Source organism: Muntiacus reevesi, chromosome 1 (assembly GCF_963930625.1).
Source record: "Muntiacus reevesi chromosome 1, mMunRee1.1, whole genome shotgun sequence".
NCBI classification, from domain to species: Eukaryota; Metazoa; Chordata; class Mammalia; order Artiodactyla; family Cervidae; genus Muntiacus; species Muntiacus reevesi.
In genome coordinates this window covers 104,627,724-104,649,884 of record NC_089249.1, presented here as the reverse complement: position 1 = coordinate 104,649,884, position 22,161 = coordinate 104,627,724, and the positions used below count along the sequence as shown (strand labels likewise).

At 35.9% G+C, this 22,161-nt stretch overlaps 1 protein-coding gene and 1 non-coding gene across 3 annotated transcripts in view; one reads left to right on the top strand and one right to left on the bottom strand.

The window, feature by feature from the left end:
- SLC35A3 (solute carrier family 35 member A3) overlaps nucleotides 1-22,161 on the top strand; it is a 40,361-nt gene that overhangs the window by 5,667 nt on the left and 12,533 nt on the right. For both annotated transcript variants that reach the window (XM_065908134.1, XM_065908143.1), the window contains exons 2-4: nucleotides 17,001-17,205; nucleotides 20,960-21,114; nucleotides 21,192-21,314. In XM_065908134.1, the coding sequence (XP_065764206.1) occupies nucleotides 17,001-17,205; nucleotides 20,960-21,114; nucleotides 21,192-21,314 (483 nt within the window). The remainder of the gene's footprint in view (nucleotides 1-17,000; nucleotides 17,206-20,959; nucleotides 21,115-21,191; nucleotides 21,315-22,161) is intronic.
- Nucleotides 8,184-8,295, bottom strand: LOC136156585 (U5 spliceosomal RNA). The gene has a single exon (XR_010661081.1). It is a non-coding gene; the product is annotated as a U5 spliceosomal RNA (small nuclear RNA).

Genomic DNA, 22,161 nt, shown 5'->3' with positions numbered 1-22,161 from the left:
TAAGATCATGGCACCCAGTCCCATCACTTCATAGCAAATAGAAGGGGAAAAAGTAGAAGCAGTGACCATTTTATTTTCTTGGGCTCCAGAATCACTGTGGACAGTGACTGCAGTCATGAAATTAAAAGATGCTGGCTGTTTGGAAGAAAAGCTATGACCAACCTAGACAGCATGTTAGAAAGCAGAGACATCAATTTGCCATCAGAGGTCCGTATAGTCAAAGCTATGGTTTTTCCAGTAGTCATGTGCAGATGTGAGAGTTGGACCATAAAGAAGTCTGAGTGCCAAAAAGTTGATGCTTTTGAGTTGTGGTACTGGAGAAAACTCTTGAGAGTCCCTTGGATAGCAAGGAGATCAAACCTGTTGATCCTAAATATTGATCGGAAGGACTGATGCTGAAGCTGAAGCTCCAGTACTTTGGCTACCTGATGCAAAGAGCTGACTCATTGGAAAAGACCCTGATAAAGGGAAAGACTGAGATAAGAAGGAGAAGAGGGCATCACTGACTTCATGGAAATGAATTTGAGCAAACTCTGGGAGATGGTGAAGGACAGGGAAGCCTGGCATGCTGCGGTCCATGGGGTCATAAAAAATCAGATGACTTAGCAACTGAACAGCAACAACAACAATGCAGGAGATTGTTTGGTCCCTGGACCTGGAGGATCACACATGCCGCAGAGCAGCTAAACCCGTGGGCCACAGCTACTGAGCCTATGCTTTACAACCCAGAAACTGCAACTACTGAGCCCGTGTGCCCTAGAACCTGTGCTCTGCAATAAGGAAGCTACTGCAATGAGAAACCCTTGCACCAGAGCTAGTGAGAGTAGCTCCTGCCCACTGCAACCAGAGAAAAGCCCATGAAGCACCAAAGATCCAGCACAGCCAAAAATAAATAAAATAAACACAATGAATACACCAGAACCATTTTATAAACAAAGTTGCAGTTCAGAGAATGAATTTTTACAAATGTTCTCTCCTGCTAATCTGAATTTGTAAAGGACAACATGAGAATTTACCTTCCTCTCTTAGTCTCCTCTCCTGTGATTAATAGTCAGTCTTCCTTGGTTGATGAAGGGGAGTTCCTTTGGGGAGTGGATTTATGACAGTTGACTTCCTTTTAGAGGATTTATGTTTAAACAGATAAGGGAAGTTCAGGGAAGGCTTCCCTGCACTTTAATACCTACAACTCAAAGTAATACATCGAAGTAGCATATTTTGGGAATGATGTATTTTGTTTCCCATCACCACCTTTTAAATGAGAATATTCAGGGTCAGACAGATCAAATCCTGTGTCCTACATACACTGTCTGGGCTGCCTTAGTTATATTTGAAATGGATATAATTTGTATCAAACTCAGTAGAAAGTATGTTGGATGAATGACTGGACAAATAATTAGAATCAACTGAAATATTCTCTCCCTTAAAGCCTAATCATCCTTCAGTAGCTATGAAGTATAACTTTTGAGTTTATTTCCCTTTATTAGAGAAGGAAGTTGCTATGTGATAATAATCTGCTGTGGATTTGTGTGTGTGAAATTATAAAAAACTGAAGAGTAAATTGTAGACCTGTCTGGGTTACTGAAGTAGCTTGAACATCATCAAACTAGTAGTTAATAATGTGTGTATGAATTTATTAAAGTTCAGATCAATATGAATTGGTAGCTTAACATTAGATTTCACCCGTCTGAAAAACCGGTGTATCCTAAGTACATTAAACTTAATTGTTTCCTTTAATGAAGGAGTGTAGTGCTGTGGTTATATATAGTTTTTTATATGTATTTTAATGATTGGTTTTTGGATGTCTTCTGCTATATAAATTTGAGAGTGTTTGTTATATAAATATGAGTGTTTATTTTATAAGCTAAAATGTAACTCAGCTGCTCAGTCCAGATTGCCTACCCAAAACACTTACTAGTTTATCATCCATGTCCGAGATACCATCCCAATTGAAACCAAAGAATCAGTTGCTGCCTGGAGATAAGCACTTTAATTGAAAAGCTCTGGTAAGTCAGGTAATATAATAGAAAACAGAGTTAAAATGAAGCTGGAATTTTAGATCATGTCAGATAAATGCTAAGCAAGAAAATTATTCCAGTAAGGAAATGTCCACTCATGTCTTTATACCTACTCTGCCTAGTTTTTCTGTAAAAGCTAGATAAGGTTTTTCTAAATTCATATGTGCTATAAAAAGCCAATTTTAAATGTTACTAGTGTCATTTTGTAACTTGAGTAAGAATTATTCAGTGCATACTCAAATGAGGCAATGTAGAATTATAACCACTATTTTGTGGTTTATATCCTTTAAACCATCTATGAAGTACATACTATTGTTTATTCCCATTTTATAGGTAAGAGAAAGGAGGGACAGAGGTTAAGTATTTTGCCCTGGTTATGGTTATGTGGAAACAGAATGTGAAGTTATACAATCTGGTCTGGAGGCATACTCTAATATGTTATGCTGACTGACCCTCTAAAACTTAGACATGTTTCAACACTTAGGCATTATTGCAAAGACCATGCAATAGACTCCTTGCAAAAATTCATGGGCCATGAATTGTAGCTTTGACTGAGAGAAATTACTTTGTATCTGAATTCTGGCATATTATGCAAAGGAAGTTATAGACTTAATATCTCAGAACTTCAGTTTTTAATCTGTAAAATGAGTGGTATCTCCTTTACAGATTAAATGAGGTTTAAGTGAGATATGATGCCTGTAAAGCACCTAACACAATGTCTGATTGGTTGCAGGTGCTCAGTAAATAATTATTTCATTAATTTAACTCCTCTTGTGAAGTTGCAACTGTTAGAAAATATTTAATGAAAACCAGTTTCATTTGTTTTTATGTATATACAGAGAGACTTAATTCACAGGATCATTTTTCCCTTCTGAGAATTTACATGTTACAGAGTTTATTTGTTCTTTTATAAATCCAACATAGAGTAAATGACTAATATGTGACAGGCCCTGTATTTCAGTTAAACTTTACAAATAGGAAAGGCATGTGATTAGATCCACATTTTATTAAGACATCTGCTATATGGACAGTAGATTTAGAGCTGTGAAAACCTGAAGGCTGTCCCCATCAGAAATGAAGCAGGGCATGAGATAGATTCATGATGTATTCAGAAATAGAAACAGAAACTCACAGACATGGACAGCAAACTTAGGGTTACCAAAGGGGAAAGGCAGGAGGAGGGGTAAATTAGGAGTTTGAGTTTAGCAGATAGAAACGACTGTGTATAAAATAGATCCTATGTATAAACAAGATCCTACCGTTTGGTACAGGCACCTATATTCAATATCTTATAATGACCTATAATGAAAAATAATTATGCATGTATAACTGAATCACTTTGCTATATACCAGAAGCTAATACAACATTGTAAATCAACCATACAGTACTTCAATAAAAATTTTTTATGTTTTGGAAACAAAAAAGCATAAAACAAATAAGATCTTTTTATATCCTATATAGTTAATACACCCATAGCGAATAGAAACTTCTCAGACTATTATAGGTTTACTTGGGAGTGGTTGCCTTGTCAGATTTAGAATGGATTTGAATTTTAATATTGGAATTTTGTCCTTATGGGAGTGTGGTAATCTTTCATTAGTTACCCAAGCACAGATTAACAGCTTAGGATTTTTAAAAGTTTTAAAATCTTTGACAGTTTGTCAGGCCATAAACTATCAGTAACAACTCCTGTGAAGTTTCAGTTAAATTATTTTCACTGATAAACATATTTTTCTAAAACTTTTACCATTTGTGAAGGCTGCAAAGAAAGATATTTTAAGGCCCCTTATCTTAAAGATTTATCCTCAGGCTGAATTAAATAAAGAGCTAGACATGATTCTTGATTACCCTAGTATAGTTTAATACTTAAACATTTCTAAAATGTTAGAAAATACTAGAACCCTATTATTAATGTTAGTGCTTGAAAATCAAAGCTATTTTATAGAACTGTTTGAATTTCTGCATATATATAGATATATTTCAGATGGTATGTTTTGACACATGTAGTATACTTGGTGGGTAGTAAATCATGTTAAAGGAATCAATTTGAGGGTAATTGAATATTGACAGAAAACTTAAAATTGGCAAATTGTTTTCTAGCTTATACGTTTGTCTCTGATTATCTACTATTAATATTTCAGTTTATAAAAACAGACTAGTAAATGTGTAATCTGTACTTTCTTTTGCCTTTATGTTCTTTAAAATAGCAAAGAAATCGATGTTTTATAAAATTAGCTGTAGTAGAATTACTTTGTAATGTTTGTCAAGTCTTTACCTTCCCTGTAAAAGTGTTATTATTAATCATTTAGTTTTATCAACCAACTGGATAGGCTTCAAATTTTCCATAATGGATGATCACTAGATGATTATCTCATTTTTTGGTATCCTTAATTTATTATTGATTTTGGCATTTATTTTTAAAAATACATTTATTGAGCACATACTATGTGCCAGGAACTGTTCTATGCACTTTTCAGTATAACTCAGTTTTCCTGATAATTATTAATAACTTTTGAGTACTGAAAGCTTAATTTTAACCAGTCTTCTTCCAGCACATAGTAAATGCATTCTTCTCGACTACACATGGACTGGAGAACAATTACATTTTTTCATTATAGACTCAGATGCTTGGTTTGGTTTCCTGGGGCTGCTGTAACAAATTACCACATGTTCGATTGCTTAAAATAAAAGTAATGTATTCTCCCACAGTTCTGTAGGAGAGAAATCCAAAATCAATATCATTGGACTAATATCAGAGTGTCAGAGGGACTATGTTCCCTCCGGAGGCTTTAGGGGATAATCCACTCCATTTTTTCTTCCAACTTCTGGTGGGTGCCAACTTTACTTGGTTTGTGGCTACATCACTCCAATCTGGAACACCACTCCAGATGTTCAAGACCAGCATCTTCAAATCTCTTTTCCCTCCATCTTTACAGTGCCGTCTTCTCTTTTGTGCATGCATGTTCGGTCATGTCCGACTCTGCAACCCTTTGGACTGTAGCCCTCCAGGGTGTTTTTAGGCAAGAATACCAGAGTGAGTTGCCATTTCCTCTTCCAGGGTATCTTCCTAGCCTAGGGATCAAACCTGTGCCTTATTTTTCCTGACTGCAGGTGGATTCTTTATCCACTGAACCACAGGAAAAGCCCTCTTTTTTAATTGTTTGTATTTTCCTCTTTTGTCTTTTATGAGTATACTTGTGTTGGCATTTAGGATTTACTTAGCTAATTCAGAATAATTTTCCCATCTCAAGATCCTTAACTTCATTTCATCTACAAAATTCCCTTTTCCAAATAAGGTAACATTTACAGGTTCTAGGGATTAGGAACTGTTGCTCAGTAGGGTCAGCAGTTGGAAGGAGTTGACTTAGAGCAGGGAAGAGAGGATGAATGAAACCTACTAGCCCCTTTGTTTCTGTTTCATCACATTTAACTCTGAGAATCTTCTGGAGTAATGGCTCTTGCTTCATGCACTCTGCCTTCCAAATCTTTTGCAGGTTTTGTGTTTAGTTGATTCTGACCCAGCACCATATAGAGAAGGGGGTTTGGGGAAATGAGTTTTAGTTTAACCATGACTGTATACAGTAATAATACAAGGACTATAATTTCCCTGTGATACTTTCCTATCATACACTGTGTCATAGCAGTTTACACCCTTATATTGTTGTTTAGTCTCTAAGTCATGTCTGACTCTTTTGCGACCCTGTGGACTGTAGCCTGCCAGGCTCCTCTGTCCATGGGATTTCCCAGGCAAGAATCCTGGAGTGGGTTGCCATTTCCTTCTCCTGACCCAGGGATCAAACCCCCATCTCCTGCACTGGCAGGCAGATTCTTTGCCACTGAGCCACTTGCATCCTTATACTATTTCTTAAATTATTTGAATAATCTGTGTCTTCCAAGCTAGAGGATAAGCCCTCCGAAGACAAAGATTATATTTGTTTTGTTCATCATTGTATATCCAGTGCTCATCATAGTGCCTGACCATGGTATGTATGTATTTAAACATGGATGGTGAATTGTGTGAAAACTGTATTTTCTACTTCTGACCCTAATCTCCTGAGTCTTGAAACTATCCTAATGGTTAGTGTCTATGGCCCTGTCATGGAGGAGGAATTTTTTCTCTAATTTTTCTAGGTTCTTCTGGCTAGAAAACAAGAACCTAGAAGAACTGAATTGACATGAGATAGATTGAGAGAAGAAAAATCACACAAAAGTTTAATAACACGTGTACATAGAGAGACCCAGGAAGACTGAGTAACTTGTCAAAATGACTGAAACCCTCATCTTAAATACCCTCTGCAGCTAAAGACAAAAGAGGATGTTGAAGGTAGTGGTTTGTTTCCTCAAAGAGGAGGAAAGCAATTGACGTGAAGATGGAAAAGCAAAAGTTTGCTAAGTAAATATTTGCTGGGCCGTGCAGTGACAGGGGAACACAGACTGGTCTGTGATCTCTAGGCTCTGCCTAGTTTCCCTCCACCGCACGTAGACCGTATTCCTTGCAGATGTCTCTGGTGATATTCTGGGAACAGGCCCTGTGTCTAAATTCCTTTTTTTAATTTTTTGTCAGTTAGGGGAAAGGTCAAAGCTTCTTGCTGAGTCTTTAGGGCTCTCACTGTTTCCAGCTTGAAATAATCTGCATGTTGAAGAGATACTTTGGGGTGGCGAGTTTTGCCGCCCTACAGACCCTACCAGGATTGTACACTAGTCTCTGTTCTTTGTAGAATGCCTTTTAACTTCAGCCTTCAGCTGCCAATGGCAGGATGTGACCACAGCAGAAAGTGGTAGAACAGAATAGCAAAGGGGTAGGGAAGTGGATGAGTGAGAAAGGAGTACCTTTTTACGTGGCACCTACCTCACAGCAGAAGGGAATCTTAGAGCTATATTTTTTAGGTCATTATGTTTACCCAATCATTAGCATGTGTAAAGAGTATGCTAATACTGGACAATTTTTAATCTAAAAACTAGATTGCAAAGAGATTTTGTGTAGTTGAAGAAATATTTGAGTAATATTGATTTTGTCTGAATGTAAAAGTGAAAAATCTGCAATCTGTAAAAAAAAAAAAAAAAACAAGTTAAAAATTGACAGTACTGTAACTTACATACAGGTGATATTGTCTTATGTAAACAAAAACCTGGCACCTTGAAGAAGGAAAGGGAGGAGAAACAATGAAAAGTTGTTTAACTTAGAATGTAATAGGAACCACAGAATGTAGAGTCAGTTGGTAAGTGTTACTGAACAGGATTTAGCTTTTCTTAAGCACTCAAGAGTGAATTTAAGCTCACTAGTTTAGTGGCGGCTATTATTTCTACTGTAGAAACAAAATTGACTATATTGATAATATAAAGTAACTTTAACTCATGTCTCTTTTCACTTTTATAAAAAAATAAGACTTCTGGATTTTCCACAGGAGTATTATGAATTTCAAGTACAACCTGAAATTGCTGCTTTGGGGGGAATATTATCTCTACTGAGATAGTTTGGAAAGAAGACATATAAATGCCAGTTGTGATTAATTTTATTCATCATTATTTAGCATGTAACTATAGGTTGCAGTTTTAAAGTTTTGGCATCATGGAAGATAATGGACAAAAAATTGCAGCTAAAGTCAGCATTTCTGTATGTATTTGCTTTTTCTGTTCATTTAACTTGGAAGGTTTGTTTTTATACTAATAGATGTTTCTGACTACACTGAATTTATATTTGCATACCATTTTATAATGTATGTTTTCATATGTTCTCTATTATGCATAATAACGTGTGATAGATTATATAATACTTAGAAAGTGTATTTCCGAACTAGTGTTTAGAAAATGTAAAAATAGCTCACTCTAAGAAATCTTAAGTTAGTAATTTAGCCTTTTGTTTTTATAATGGAAGGAAAATTAATTTTCAGAATTCCTTAGGTACTTTATAGTCTTTAAAAATCCATATAAATTGTACTACAATTTAAAAACATTAATTAAACATTTAGTTTTGCAGGACTTTTAGTGTCTGGAGACATAACAGCAAAATACAGATATTGTCTCAGTGGAATAATGGCTTCATACACAGACCTAAAGATTATACATATAAGTTATTGGAAATAACTTTGTAGCCAGGCTGATTTTCAGATTTATCTACAAGTAAAAAATAAATATAAATTTTTAGTATATAGTGTTCTTCTTTTCTTTTTTTTTTTCCAAGAAAGGCCTTAAACAATTGAAGTAACACTCATGCTATCCCCCCCAACAAGAATCTTTAGTAAAAGGCAAAAGATTCAATTTGAAGAGAAACATGAGTATAGAGTTGAATGTTTCAGAATCTGATTAATGCCTATCTAGTGCGATAATAATGGTATAAATAACTAATTTCTCACTAACCCTGATTAACGTAAGGGTGAAAGTAGTGGTGTGCATTAGTGATAAATATACTTTATGAAGTGTATGTTTTTTTAAATGTTTAAAGCCTTTAACTCAGAATTGGTTGACAAAGCATTATAAAGGCAAGGATCTTAGGGAGCTACTTTAATGAAAATAAGGGATATGTAATTAGCATATCAAATATACTTAAATTATACCTTCTAGTATTTTTGAAAAACCTTTTTTTCCCTGAAGATTTTAATTACTGAGAATTTTTTGAACTCTTAATAAAATAAGTTCACTAAAAAAAAAAATAATAAGTTCACTAATATTTTTTACACACAATTCTAACCAAGTCATCATACAAACTCATCAAATCCGAATGAATGAAGGTTATTAGGTGAATGAAGTTTTTGTTGTACATTTTTCTTTCAAGAAGTGAGAAGGGATTTAAAAATAATAAAACTCAACTTTGTAAATGTCAAACTTCTCTAGCAATTCAGAAGAAAAATAGTGATCGGAAAGCAAATACAAGATCTTTTCTAGTGACTAAGCAAATCCTGAAATATTCCTGTGCAAAGGACTTTTAGAAGGACTTGCAGTGTGACTGTATCAAATTAGTATGATTATAGTCTGCACACACCAAGATTACAATTACACATGGTTATTATTACACACTAGTAACTGTATAATGGGTAATGACAGTATGTGTTCTGTGTTGCTATATATACACTCACAGTATACAGTGTGATTTTTCTTTCTGCACTGGGTCTTTGTTGCTTTCGTGCAGTCTTTCTTTAATTGCAGAGAGCAGTCTGTGCTTCGTTGAAGTGCTCGGGCTTCTCTTTGCAGTGGCTTTTCTTGTTGCAGAGCACGGGCTGTGCGGGCTTCGGTAGTTGAGCATGTGAGCTCAGTAGTTGTTGCACACCTTCTTAGTTGCTCCACGGCATGTGGACTCTTCCCAGACCAGGGATTAAACCTGTGTCCCTGCATTGGCAGGCAGATTCTTATCTACTGTGCCACCAGGCAAGTCCTGAAAGTTTACAATTTAAATATTGAGATAATACTTCTGGATGGAAAAATTGAAATTACTTTAATAAAATTGTGTATGTTAGAGCTAGAAGAGACCTGAGAAGTCATATAAAATGTTAAATTTTAGAAAAATGGCTTGAAACCAATTAGTTTATATAATATTTAGGAGCTACTTGTTGAAAAATGTTAAGAAAAAGTTTTAATTTAAATCTTTAAAAGGAGAAAAAAGGGATCTTAAATGTTCATCAGTAGGAGAACGGATAAATAGAAGGCCCGCTTATTTGATGGAACATTAGAGTTTTTAAAAGCAATGAACTAGGTCTGTATGTCAACATAGAAGGCAAAACAATGCTGAATACAGTAAGGAAGATGCTAAATAATGTATACCATATTTGTATAGGTATGTATATTAAATATAAAAGATTAAATACATTTAATATAATTATATTAATATACTCTATATAGATATATTTCTATTAATATTAAATAATATAAAATATTAGAGTATTTTATATTAAAAGTTTGATGCTATGTATGTATATTAAAATATTTAGGCTTACACATATTTCTATGTAGGTGTATAAAATTTTAAAAGTGCACTGAAATAAATACTCCAAACACATGATAATAGGGGCACAGTGAAGGAATAAGACTTGGAGTTGTGGCTTAGAGAGAATTTTGACTTTAACTGTAATGTTTTATTCCTTTAAAAAGGAAAGATAAGCAAATGTGACAAGATTGATACTTGTTAGTTCTCGGTGGTGGAATTGTGGACATTTGTTACATTCTTGGTATTTTATTGTATTTTTAAAATCCATTCTTTTCCCTCAAGAAAGATCTACTGTTTTTTAGGAGAATTTAGAACTTTTTGATTCCAAGACTTTATTTCCTATGTAACTAAACATCTCCAAAAATTGTTGAAGTCCTTTCAGTGGAAATATGAAATGGTCTAGATACATCTTTGCTGCTAATGTCCTCAGGTTTAGAGATTTCCCAAAAACTAAAGAAAAATTGACAGAATCTGTATCAAAATATTTTCATATGTCTTTGAGTAGTGGAGTTGGGTTCAATGTAATTTTTGTTTCTACATTTTTCTAACAGTAACTACTTTTTAAAGTAAATAAAATAATAAATGCTTTTTTAGGAAAACCATAACAAACTGAACCAAAGAAAGTCATCAGAATGAAATAGCGCTGTTTATTGATCAGGAACAATACATTTTTCACATCTTAGCTTTAAGGTGAAAGTGCAGCATATAAGCTTCCTGCCTCTTCTAATACTGCTCTAAATCTGAGAGCCTCACTGAGCTCCAGGTGTGTTCAGGGAGCTTGGTGATCGGGGTCTTTAAAGGAACATGGGTGGTAATTTGTTGACTGGTACATGAGGATTTTGACAGTAAACTGAATATGGCTGCATTTGGGAAAGAATTTAACAGTTTCTTATTGATATGTAAGTTTCTTGGATACGACATTTTTATGAAACAAAGAATAATCTGGAAACTAGACGATTGGTATCACCTGAAAGGATAAAAGAAGGGGAATTAGTCAATAAGAGGAAAAAATGTAGGAAAGACTGAAATTAAATATTAAACATGAAAATGTTAGAAGTTTGTTTTCAGTTATAATGGGAGAATATTGTAGATTCTGAAATGAAGAAGCAGTCTTATAGAGGTGGAACATAATCATGTTTTCATCTATTTTGTTTTTATATATTTGCTTTGCATATAGGGGTTGTGTTAAATGAAAGTACTTACTTCTACCTGTATTGTACTCTAAAATCAAACTTAAGTGTTTGTATGTCTTAGAAATACACTTCTTGACAAAGGAAGAGATGATTAGATGGCATCACTGACTCAATGGACATGAGTTTGAGCAAACTCTGGGAGATAATGAAGAACAGGGGAGCCTGGTGTGCTGCAGTCCATGGGGTTGCAAAGAGTGATTGATGTTAATTTATTTGATAATCGTTTAATAATACATGAAAGTTATGTTGTACTGGTTAAACTGACACAGTACTAGATATCATCTCAGTAAAACGAAAAAAGAGAAATAGAAAAAAAGAAATACTTCTTGATTTTTTTCATTTTGAGTTTTTTCTTCCTTTAGGCAGACTTGTAAATTCAAGTGTAATTCTTTATAGGTGCTCTAGTGCAAATAATCATGTGTTTGCATATATTTTACTTCTTGACTTCATATTAGAAAAATAACACCCTTCTTTCCTCCTGAGTGTTTCCTCTACTTCTCATACAGAATATTTCACTCTGACACTTCTGGTCAACAAATCTGTGAGGGGTTTTTCCCCACACAAAGGCAAATTCTCTGCAACACCAGCTGGATGTCCTTTTGCAGTTCTGATACTACCTATCTGGAGATGGTGTCGGATCCCATATGTTAAGGGCCTAGTCTCACAAGACTGCTCCCACCCTACTTCATATGCTGGTCACAACCTGGGTCCCCAGGTACCAACTGACTTGGACTTAGCTGCAAATCAGAGGTCCTCAGGCTTGATTAAATTGCTAGAGTGGCTCATAGAACTCAGGGAAATGTTTATGTTCACCAGTTTATTAAGGGATATGATAAAGGCTACAGATGAGCAATCAGATGAAGATTAGGGCAGGGTCTGGGAGGGTTCCCAGCACAGTAACTTCTGTAGCCATGGACTTGGGGTGCTTCACCTTCCCTGTACGGATATGTTCACCAACCTGGAGGCCCTCCTCACCCTGTACTGTTGGGATTTTATGGAGGCTTCATCATGTAGGCATGATCGATCATTAACTCCATATTCAGCCCTTCTGCCTTCTTAAGACAATGGGGGAGTAGGGGAGCTCAGAGATGGGGCTGAAAATTCCACGCTTCTAATCATGGCTTGTTTTTTCTGCTGAGCAGCTCTCATTCAGGAGTCATCCAGAGGCCCACCCAAGTTTGCCTTATTGGAACAAAAGACATGTCTATCACCCAGAAAATTACAAGGATTTCAGGAGCACTGTGTCAGGAACTGGGGTCAAAGACCAAATATTAGAATAAAAGATACTCCTAGTGCCCTTATCACTTAGGGAACTACCAGAGTTTCAGGAGCCAGGGGCAGAAACCAGTGTATATTTTTTTCTATTCAATCACAGACTTAGAAAAACAAAATACAGCATTGTGAGAGACTTAAGAATATTAAGAACTGTATTATCACAGAAAATGTTTTTATTGATGTAGTATATACTTGGAAGTGGAAAAGCCAAATTGTAGAAGTAATGTATCCTGGCTCAGAATCTGACCTTTATATTTTCATTTGAAAAGAAATCAGGGTATTGCTGTTACAATATGTACATTATGGTCTTCAGTTCAGTTGCTCAGTCGTGTCCGACTCTTTGCAACCCCATGGACCACAGCACGCCAGGCCTCCCTGTCCATCACCAACTCCCAGAGTTTACCCAAACTCATGTCCATCAAGTCGGTGATGCCATCCAACCATCTCATCCTCTGTCGTCCCCTTCTCCTGCCCTCAATCTTTCCCAGCATCAGGGTCTTATTAAATGAGTCAGCTCTCCTCATCAGGTGGTCAAAGTATTGGAGTTTCAACTTCAGCATCAGTCCTTCCAATGAACACCCAGGACTGATCTCCATTAGGATGGACTGGTTGGATCTCCTTGCTGTCCAAGGGACTCTCAAGAGTCTTCTCCAACACCACAGTTCAAAAGCATCAATTCTTCGGCACTCAGCTTGCTTTATAGTCTAACTCTCATATCCATACATGACTACTGGAAAAATCATAGCCTTGACTAGATGGATCTTTTTTAGCAAAGTAATGTCTCTGCTTTTTAATATGCTGTCTAGGTTGGTCGTAACTTTCCTTTATTATTTTTTTTTTTTTATTTTTCAGTGGGTTTTGTCATACATTGATATGAATCAGCCATAGAGTTACACGAATTCCCCATCCCGGTCTCCCATCCCGTAACTTTCCTTTAAAGGAGTATGCATCTTTTAATTTCATGGCTGCAGTCACCATCTGCAGTGATTTTTGGAGCCCCCAAAAATAAAGTCAGCCACTGTTTCCACTGTTTCCCCATCTATTTGCCATGAAATGATAGGCCCAGATGCCATGATCTTAGTTTTCTGAATGTTGAGCTTTAAGCCAACTTTTTCACTCTCCTCTTACTTTCGTCAAGAGACTCTTTAGTTCTTCCTTATGTTCTGCCATAAGGGTAGTGTCATCTACATATCTGAGGTTATTGATATTTCTTCCAGCAATCTGGATTCCAGCTTGTGCTTCATCCAGCCCAGCGTTTCTCATTATGAACTCTGCATATAAGTTAAATAAGCAGGGTCAAAATATACAGCCTTGACGTATTCCTTTCCCTGTTTGGAACCAGTCTGTTGTTAAATGTCCAGTTCTAACTGTTGCTTCCTGACCTGCATACAGATTTCTCAGGATGCAGGTCAGGTGGTCTGGTATTCCCATCTCTTTCAGAATTTTCCACAGTATATTGTGATCCACACAGTCAAAGGCTTTGGCATAGTCAATAAGGCAGAAGTAGATGTTTTTCTGGAACTCTCGGTTTTTTGATAGTCCAGCAGATTTTGGCAATTTGATCTCTGGTTCCTCTGCCTTTTCTAAAACCAGCTTCAACATCTGGAAGTTCACGGTTTACATATTGCTGAAGCCTGGCTTGGAAAATGTTGAGAATTACATTACTAGCGTGTGAGATGAGTGCAATTGTGCAGTAGTTTGAGCATTCTTTGGCATTGACTTTCTTTAGGATTGGAATGAAAACTGACCTTTTCTAGTCCTGTGGCCACTGCTGAGTTTTAGTTGTCCAGAATAAACAGAAGGCTTTCTTGAACAGATTTGAAGTAATTGTGTAATATTTTCCAGGAAAATCAAATGCCTTTGCCAAATGTAGATTGCTGGCAACCTATTCTCCTTTTATACAGAGATAAAAGGCCACCAGGAAGTCTTTTGAAATTTTACAGTAGCATGGTAATGGGATCTAGAGAACCTGTTATTTGTCTTATAACTGCTGTTTCCAATTAGTAGTTATAAGACCTTGAAGAAGTCATCTAACTACTCTGTTTACAGTTTTCTTTATTGTAAGATGAATAGATTGTACTGGATGATTTCTAAAACATTTTCCACCTCTAAAATGCTACAGTTTTATTTCACATTAGGATTCTTTTGCTCACGCAGATTTATAAGAATGAGATAGATGGGTGATAAAGTGGTTGTGCCACTTTACATTCCCACTAGCAAAATTGAGCGTTCTTTTCACTTTAAGCCCTCTTCAACACTTGGTAGCATCAGTTTTTAAGACTTCATCTGTTCTCGTAGGTATATAATGTTATCTCATTGTGGCTTTAATTTGTATTTCTCTAATGACTGTGATAGTGAACATTTTTTCATGGGCATATTAGCCATTTTATCTTTTGTTGGTGAAATGTTTATCAAATCTTTTGTCCATTTTCATTTGGGTAATTTTTTTCTACTCATTATGTTATAAGAGTTCTATATACATTCTAGATACAAGGCCATGGTCAGATTTTTGTTTCAAGAATATTTTCCCCCGTGATGTGGTTTGCCTTTCATTGTTTTTACAGTATCTTTGGAAGAGCAGATTTAAACTTTAATGATGTCCAGTTTTTCCATGTTTCTCTTTTATGGTTCGTGTGTTTTGTAAGAAATATGGATATGATTTTCTCCTATGTTTTCACCTTGAATATTTATAGTTTTAGCTTTTATAATAGCTCTATTTCTAGTTAATATTTGGCATGATGCAGATAAATAGTGGTTCATTTAAAAAATTACAGATAGCTCATTGTTTCAGAATTATTTGTTAAAAAGACTATGCTTTCTTTTTGGTAACTTTGTCAAAATTATTTGACCAAATATGTATGGATCTTGTTCTGGAATTCATTCTGTTCCATTGATCTATTCTTCTGTCCTTATGTTAATACCAGTCTTTATTTCTAGAGCTTTATAGTAAGTCTGGAATTTCAGTAGTTTAACCCCTTCCACTTTATTTTTTCTTTGCAAAATTGTTTTGGTTGTCCAGGTCCTTTGTATTTTCCTACAGATTTTCAAATCAGTTTGTCAATTTCTACCAGAAAAAACCTTCAGGGATTTATTTTTTTTTTTTTTTTTGAGATTGAATATTTAGATGAATTTGAAGCAAAGATGTAACTTACGGCAGAGAGGCAGTTTACTGACCATGCACACTACATTAAGTCCTTACTTGAAGGAAGATCTTAGTGGATCATCTCCAAGTCTACGGAGTTTTAGTGATTGATGGTGTTATTCAGATCTTCTGTATTCTTACTGGGGGGTGTGTGTGTGTGTGTGTTCATGTTCTATCAGTTACTGAGAAAGGTGGGTTAAAATCCCACATTCTGACTGTAGATTTACCTGTTCTTCCTTTTAGTTCTGTCAGCTTCATGTATTTAAAGCTATGTTAGCACATGTACATTTATAATATCTTCCTGATGTGCTGACTCTTTTATCATTATGAAGTATCCTTTAATTCTAAAAATAATTCTTATGTAATGTTTTGCCTGATACTAATCTAACTCCTCCAACTTTCTCATAGCTATTTTTATCATGGCTTATCTTTTTCCAGTCCTTTTGCTTTTTAACATATTTGTATGTTCATATTTAAAGTGAGTCTCTTAGAGTTAATATTAAATTACTTTAGGAAAAATATTGGAACTTTGCTCCTTTTATTTTTAGGGGACACTGGGTGAAGTGTATATGAGAACTTCTGTACTATTTTTTTCAATGATATAGGTATAAAATTATTTCAAGAATGTTTATAATTGCTTGGTGGTAGTGCATTTTTGTAGTGACCTCTTTAAAATTCTTGACTGATAATTCCAGCATCTGTACTATGTGTTGTTGCCTGTTGATTGTCCCTATTCATCCTAGTTGAAATTTTTTTCTCTTTTAGTATGATGAGTACACTCATTTTATATTGCATTCTGGGCATTTAGCGTGTTCTGAGACCCTGGCTCCTCCTTAAATAGACAGCCACTGGAGAGGGAAGAACGGTGCTGCATCATCAGTGCTTACACAGGGCTTACATGGGGCAGGAGTGGTTGGCAGAGCTCTGCCCCATAATCTGTTCGGCTGCAGTGCCTGGTGGGGGGTGGCAGGGCCACCAGCTCTGTTGTCACTTGTGCAAGTTAGGGATGGCCAGCACGGCTCTGCCCACAGATTACTCAGCACTCAGTTGGGAGGGCTGCAGCCTGCAGGGCTGCTGTCTCCCCAGCCCTTGGTTGGAGATGGTGGGTTTTTTCTTACGGCTTTTTTGTTAGTGACCTACATCTGTTGGTGGTTCAGGTTGTGAACTGATGTAGCACCCAGGGTGAGATACGGGAGTGGCAAAACTCTCCAGGGAATTTACTGCTACCTTTACTCAAGATCTGCAGTCTCTAGCCAATTTGCCTTATTTTTTCACCTTTTCAGAGTCTCCTTGTAGTTGCTTTGTCTTTGGTCCAAGGTTTATAGTTGTAACTCCAAGGAAAAATAGGGTGGAATGCAGTTTATCTTCTTTGGAATGAGACCTCTTTTACTGGTTTTTAATGTTTCTAATTTCTATGTTTTCTAACTTTATTTGCCCTGTATATTTTGTCTTTCAGGCAAATGAAGATAAAACAATGTCCGCCAACCTAAAATACCTTTCTTTAGGAATTCTGGTCTTTCAGACTACCAGTTTGGTTCTAACGATGCGTTATTCTAGGACATTAAAAGAAGAGGGGCCTCGTTATCTATCATCTACAGCTGTGGTTGTTGCTGAACTTTTGAAGATAATGGCCTGCATTTTATTAGTCTACAAAGATAGCAGTAGGTATCTAGGGCTTTTTGTTAAGTCATTGAAGTTTATTTAATTGTTTTGGAGTTACTCATATATATATGTATATATATATACACACACACATACATACATAGACACACACACCACATACATAGACACACACACACACATACCACATACATAGACACACACACACACACACACATACATATATATATAAGACTTCCCTATTGGCTCAGCAGTAAAGAATCCGCCTGCAATGCAAGACCCGCAAGACACTCAGGTTCGATCCTTGGGTCGGGAACATCCCCTGGAGGAGGAAATGGCAACCCACTCCAGTATTCTTGTCTGGAGAATCCCATGGACAGAGGAGCCTGGCGGGCTACGATACATGGGGTCACAAAAAGTTGGACACAACTGAAGTGACTTAGCACACACAGTACACACACACACATATATATAGGTACGTATGTGTATATGATATATATATAGGTGACTACACATTGGAACACTATTGCATTATTTAAGAACATTTCAATTTTCATTTTATTAAGATAGTTTTAGTCTAGTAATAAAGGTATCTTATTCTAACCTATATCATGATTTCATGTCCGGATTAATGCTATAAATATGAAGCATAGTTTCTTGCATTTATAATAATTTTGAGAATAAGAATAACTTAGAGGAGTCATAATTTTTTACTAAAGTCTAGGCTTTTTTATTTTATTTGCTGTATGATTAGTCCAGCCATGACTAATATTATATATAGATACACACACACACATATATATTGTAACATATCTTAGAATTCATTTCTTTTTATGGCTAAATAGTATTCCATTGTATGTATGTGTGTGTGTGTGTGTGTATACACTGGAGGTCCCCAACTTAATGATGGTTCGACTTAATGATTTTTTTGACTTTGTGCTGTGCTCAGTCACTCACTGATGTCTGACTATTTGCGACCCCATGAACTCTAGCCTACCAGGCTCCTCTATCCATGGGATTTTCCAGGCAAGAATACTGGAGTGGGTTGCCATTTCCTATGATGGCATTAAAGTGATATGCATTAAGCAGAAATCATACTTTGAACTTTGATCTTGTTCTGGGCTAGTGATACGATACTCTCAGGGTGCTGGGCAGCCACAGCAAGCTGCAGCTCCCAGTCAGACACGCAATCTCAAGGATAAAAAACCAGTGCACTTAAAACCATTCATATCCATACAACCAGTGTGTGTTTCCTTCCAGTTACAGTATTCAATAAGTTACATGAGATATTCAACACTTACTATGAAATAAGCTTTGTGTTAGATGATTTTGCCCAGTATTAGGATAATGTTTAAATGTTCTGAGCACATTTAAGATAGTCTAGGCAAAGCCATCTACTCCAATGTTCTTGCCTGGAGAATCCCAGGGACGGGGAAGCCTGGTGGGCTACCGTCTACGGGGTCGCACAGAGTTGGACACGACTGAAGTGACTTAGCATTAGCAGCAGCAGGCTAAGCTATGATGTTTGGTAGGTTAAGTGTATTCAATGCATTTTTGACTTAAGATATTTTCAGCTTATAATGGGTTTATTGGGATATAACCCATTGTAACTGAAAAAAGATCTGTGTGACATTTTATCCATTCTTGTATTGATGGACATTTCAGTTGTTCCACCCACTGGCTATTGTAAATAATGCTGTGATAGACAATGAATAATCCTGCATTAGACACACAAGTCTCTACTTTCATTTCTTTTGAATATATACTTCAGGATAGAATGGCTGATTCATATGGTAATTCTGTTTAACATTTTGAAGAACAGTAAGACTTTTCCACAATAATTGCACCATTTTAGATCCCTACCAGCAACGTACAGAATTCCAATTTCTCCATACCCTCACTAGCACTTATTATTTTCCATTTTTAAAAAATTACAGCCATTCTAGTAGGTGTGAAGTAGTATCCCATTGTTGTTTTGATTTGCATTTCCCTGATGAGTAATAATGTTGAGCACCTTTTCATTTGCTTATTGGCCATTTGTGTATCTTTAGAGAAATATCTGCTTAAGTCTGTTGCCCATTTTTGAATTGGGTTGTTTGTAAAGTTTGTATACTTTTCGAAACTCATGTTGGCCATTGTAGCTGGAGTGTATCAATCTGGGAGAAACAAAAAGAGATTGCATTTATATTCAGAAAATAATAAATGTTTAAAAAGATGCTCTACCTCTCTAGCAATGAGAAAAATAAAAGCCACAAGACTCAATTTCACTACTCTCAGACTGCTAATAAGAAAAATGTGATAACATTAATTATTTAAAAATTTAAAGAATGAGCTAATATTTTAGATTTTTTTCTGCTAAAACTAAGAAAAAATCTTGGGAATTTTTAACTACTTACATAATTTTTTGACTATTTTAGAGTAAGGAAAGGATGAATATCTAGCAGCGTTGTTTTTTTTTTTATGTTATTTTCATTTTAAAACAGTTTTCATAATCAAAGTTTTCAGATTTTATGTTGAGAGAGACAATCATCTATAAAGTGTCATTGTTGGTAGAGTGGTAGGGTTCCTTAGACTTTCTCCTTTCTTTGGGAGATCATGTATCTTTCAAGTTCTTTGGACTTTTTTTGTGATTGATACTGGGGATTGGCTAGCTCAGAGTCCACTGTTAACTCCTTTCTCCCTTTCTTATCTCTAAAGTGGAGAATATAAAAGAAAAGGATTGATTTTCCAGCTCCCCTGCAGCATGGAGTAGTTATGCAACACACAGTCCTGATCAGTGAGAGGGAAGAAGATGCCTGCTAGGCCACTATTCCTTCCTCTTTTCTTTGGTTGCCAGAAGGAAGACCCAGAGGTGCTCAGTCATTTGGTAACCTGTTGCAAAAATCACGTAGATAATAGATGAAAAGCATGAAATTAAAAATCTTATACATAGAGAGAGAACTTAGGTCCCTGATGCCATTACTGAGCTGCTGTAGCAGCTTTGGCCCTGGACTCATAATAATGTGAGACAAATCCCTATGGGTTTGAGCCAGTGTTGATTGAGTTTTCTGTTGTTTGAGCCAAACCCACTTCCTAATCGATACCATTTTATGATTAAAGTCTTCATAATTATTAATTGGCATGAATGACTGATGATAGAATACATTATAAAATACAAGGTATTATAATGTTGCTATGAGAAAGTAAGAATACTTGGTTGACAAATTAATACTATGAGATTTTTTTATAAATATATATGTGTGCATATCAATTTATTTCCCAGTGAAAGATACATATTATAAAGATAAGGCACTTCTTAATATACTGTCTTCTCTAAGATTTAACATTTGAAATATTAGCATCATTAAAGGTATAGATATACCTTATTTTATTGCAGATACTGTGTTTTTTACAAATTGAAGATTTGTGGCAACCCAGCATTGTGAAATGATAATGAGCATTTTTTAGCAATAAAGTATTTTTTAATTAAGGTATTTACATTTTCTTATACATAATCCTATTGCACAGTTAACAGACTACCATACAGTGTGCACATAACTTTTATTTGCACTGAGAAGCCAGAAAAGTTCTATGACTTACTTTATTGTGATACTCACTTTATGGCTATGGTCTAGAACTAAACCTGCAATCTCTCTGAGATACATCTGTAAATCTTAGACCTCAAAGTATCTTGATAGGTAGCTGAATTTCCATTTTTTATAGGTGAAAAAACCAGGGATTTGAGAGAGAGTATGGAACGGATTCAGAGTTACTTAATTACTGATTTTGTCCATTTTGTGTCCATTTTTTCCCTAGAATGTAGTCTAAGAGCACTGAATCGAATTCTACATGATGAAATTCTTAATAAACCTATGGAAACACTTAAACTTGCTATTCCATCAGGGATATATACTCTTCAGAATAATTTACTCTATGTGGCACTGTCAAATCTCGATGCAGCTACTTATCAGGTACCCAAAATACATTTCTAGTAGTCCTGCTAAGAAACAAACAGACAAACAATAATATTAGCTGTTTTCTTTTTCAGGTCACATATCAGTTGAAAATTCTTACGACTGCACTATTTTCTGTATCGATGCTTAGTAAAAAATTAGGTGTGTACCAGTGGCTCTCCCTAGTAATTTTGATGACAGGAGTTGCTTTTGTACAGGTAACTATTCAAGATAAGTATAACTTTCATTTTTATCACAGTTTCAAAATCTCATTTTGGAGAATATGGTTGGTATTTATTGATGCAAATTAATGCTTATTCTCACAACTGTCTTTGAGGGCTTCCCCATGAGGAAGATACCACATTGGGACTATAAAGGATACAAAGAAATAAAATCAGATAATCTGAGGCAAAGAAGTGAATAGTCTATTTAGGGAAATAAGACTTGTAAAACAAAGCTGATTTTTACTTAGTATGGGAACATTTGAGATCAGTTACTCCCTTCCTATTGTCTGTCAGCTTCCCTGATACCACTTCTTGGTTCTTTTCACATCTAATGATTCCTTAGTGGTTTCCTTCCTGGGGTCCTCTTCCCTCATATACACATTAGATACTGGGGTTGTTGATAGGCTTATTATTTCTCTTAAATTATGTCCTTATTTTTGGAGATTTCATTCTTTCTGGGTGTTTTTATTAATACATGTGCTGATAGTTTCTTGATCTGAGTCATCAACTCTGGTCAACCTCTAGTTTCAGATTTGTATATCTAAAAGCCCATTGGACGTCTTTGGTTGATTGTGGCTTCCCTGGTGGCTCAGGTGGTAAAGAATCCACCTGAAATGCAGGAGACCTGGGTTGGATCCCTGGGTCAGGAAGATTCCCTGGAGAAGGGACTGGCTACCCACTCCAGTACTCTTGCCTGGAGAATTCCATGGACAGAGGAGCCTGGCAGGCTACAGTCCATGGTGTCGCAAAGAGTTGGACACGACTGAGTGACTAACAGGTTCACTTTTCACTTCGGTAGGCCTTATAAACCAAGTGTATCCAAAACTAAACTTTACCTTTC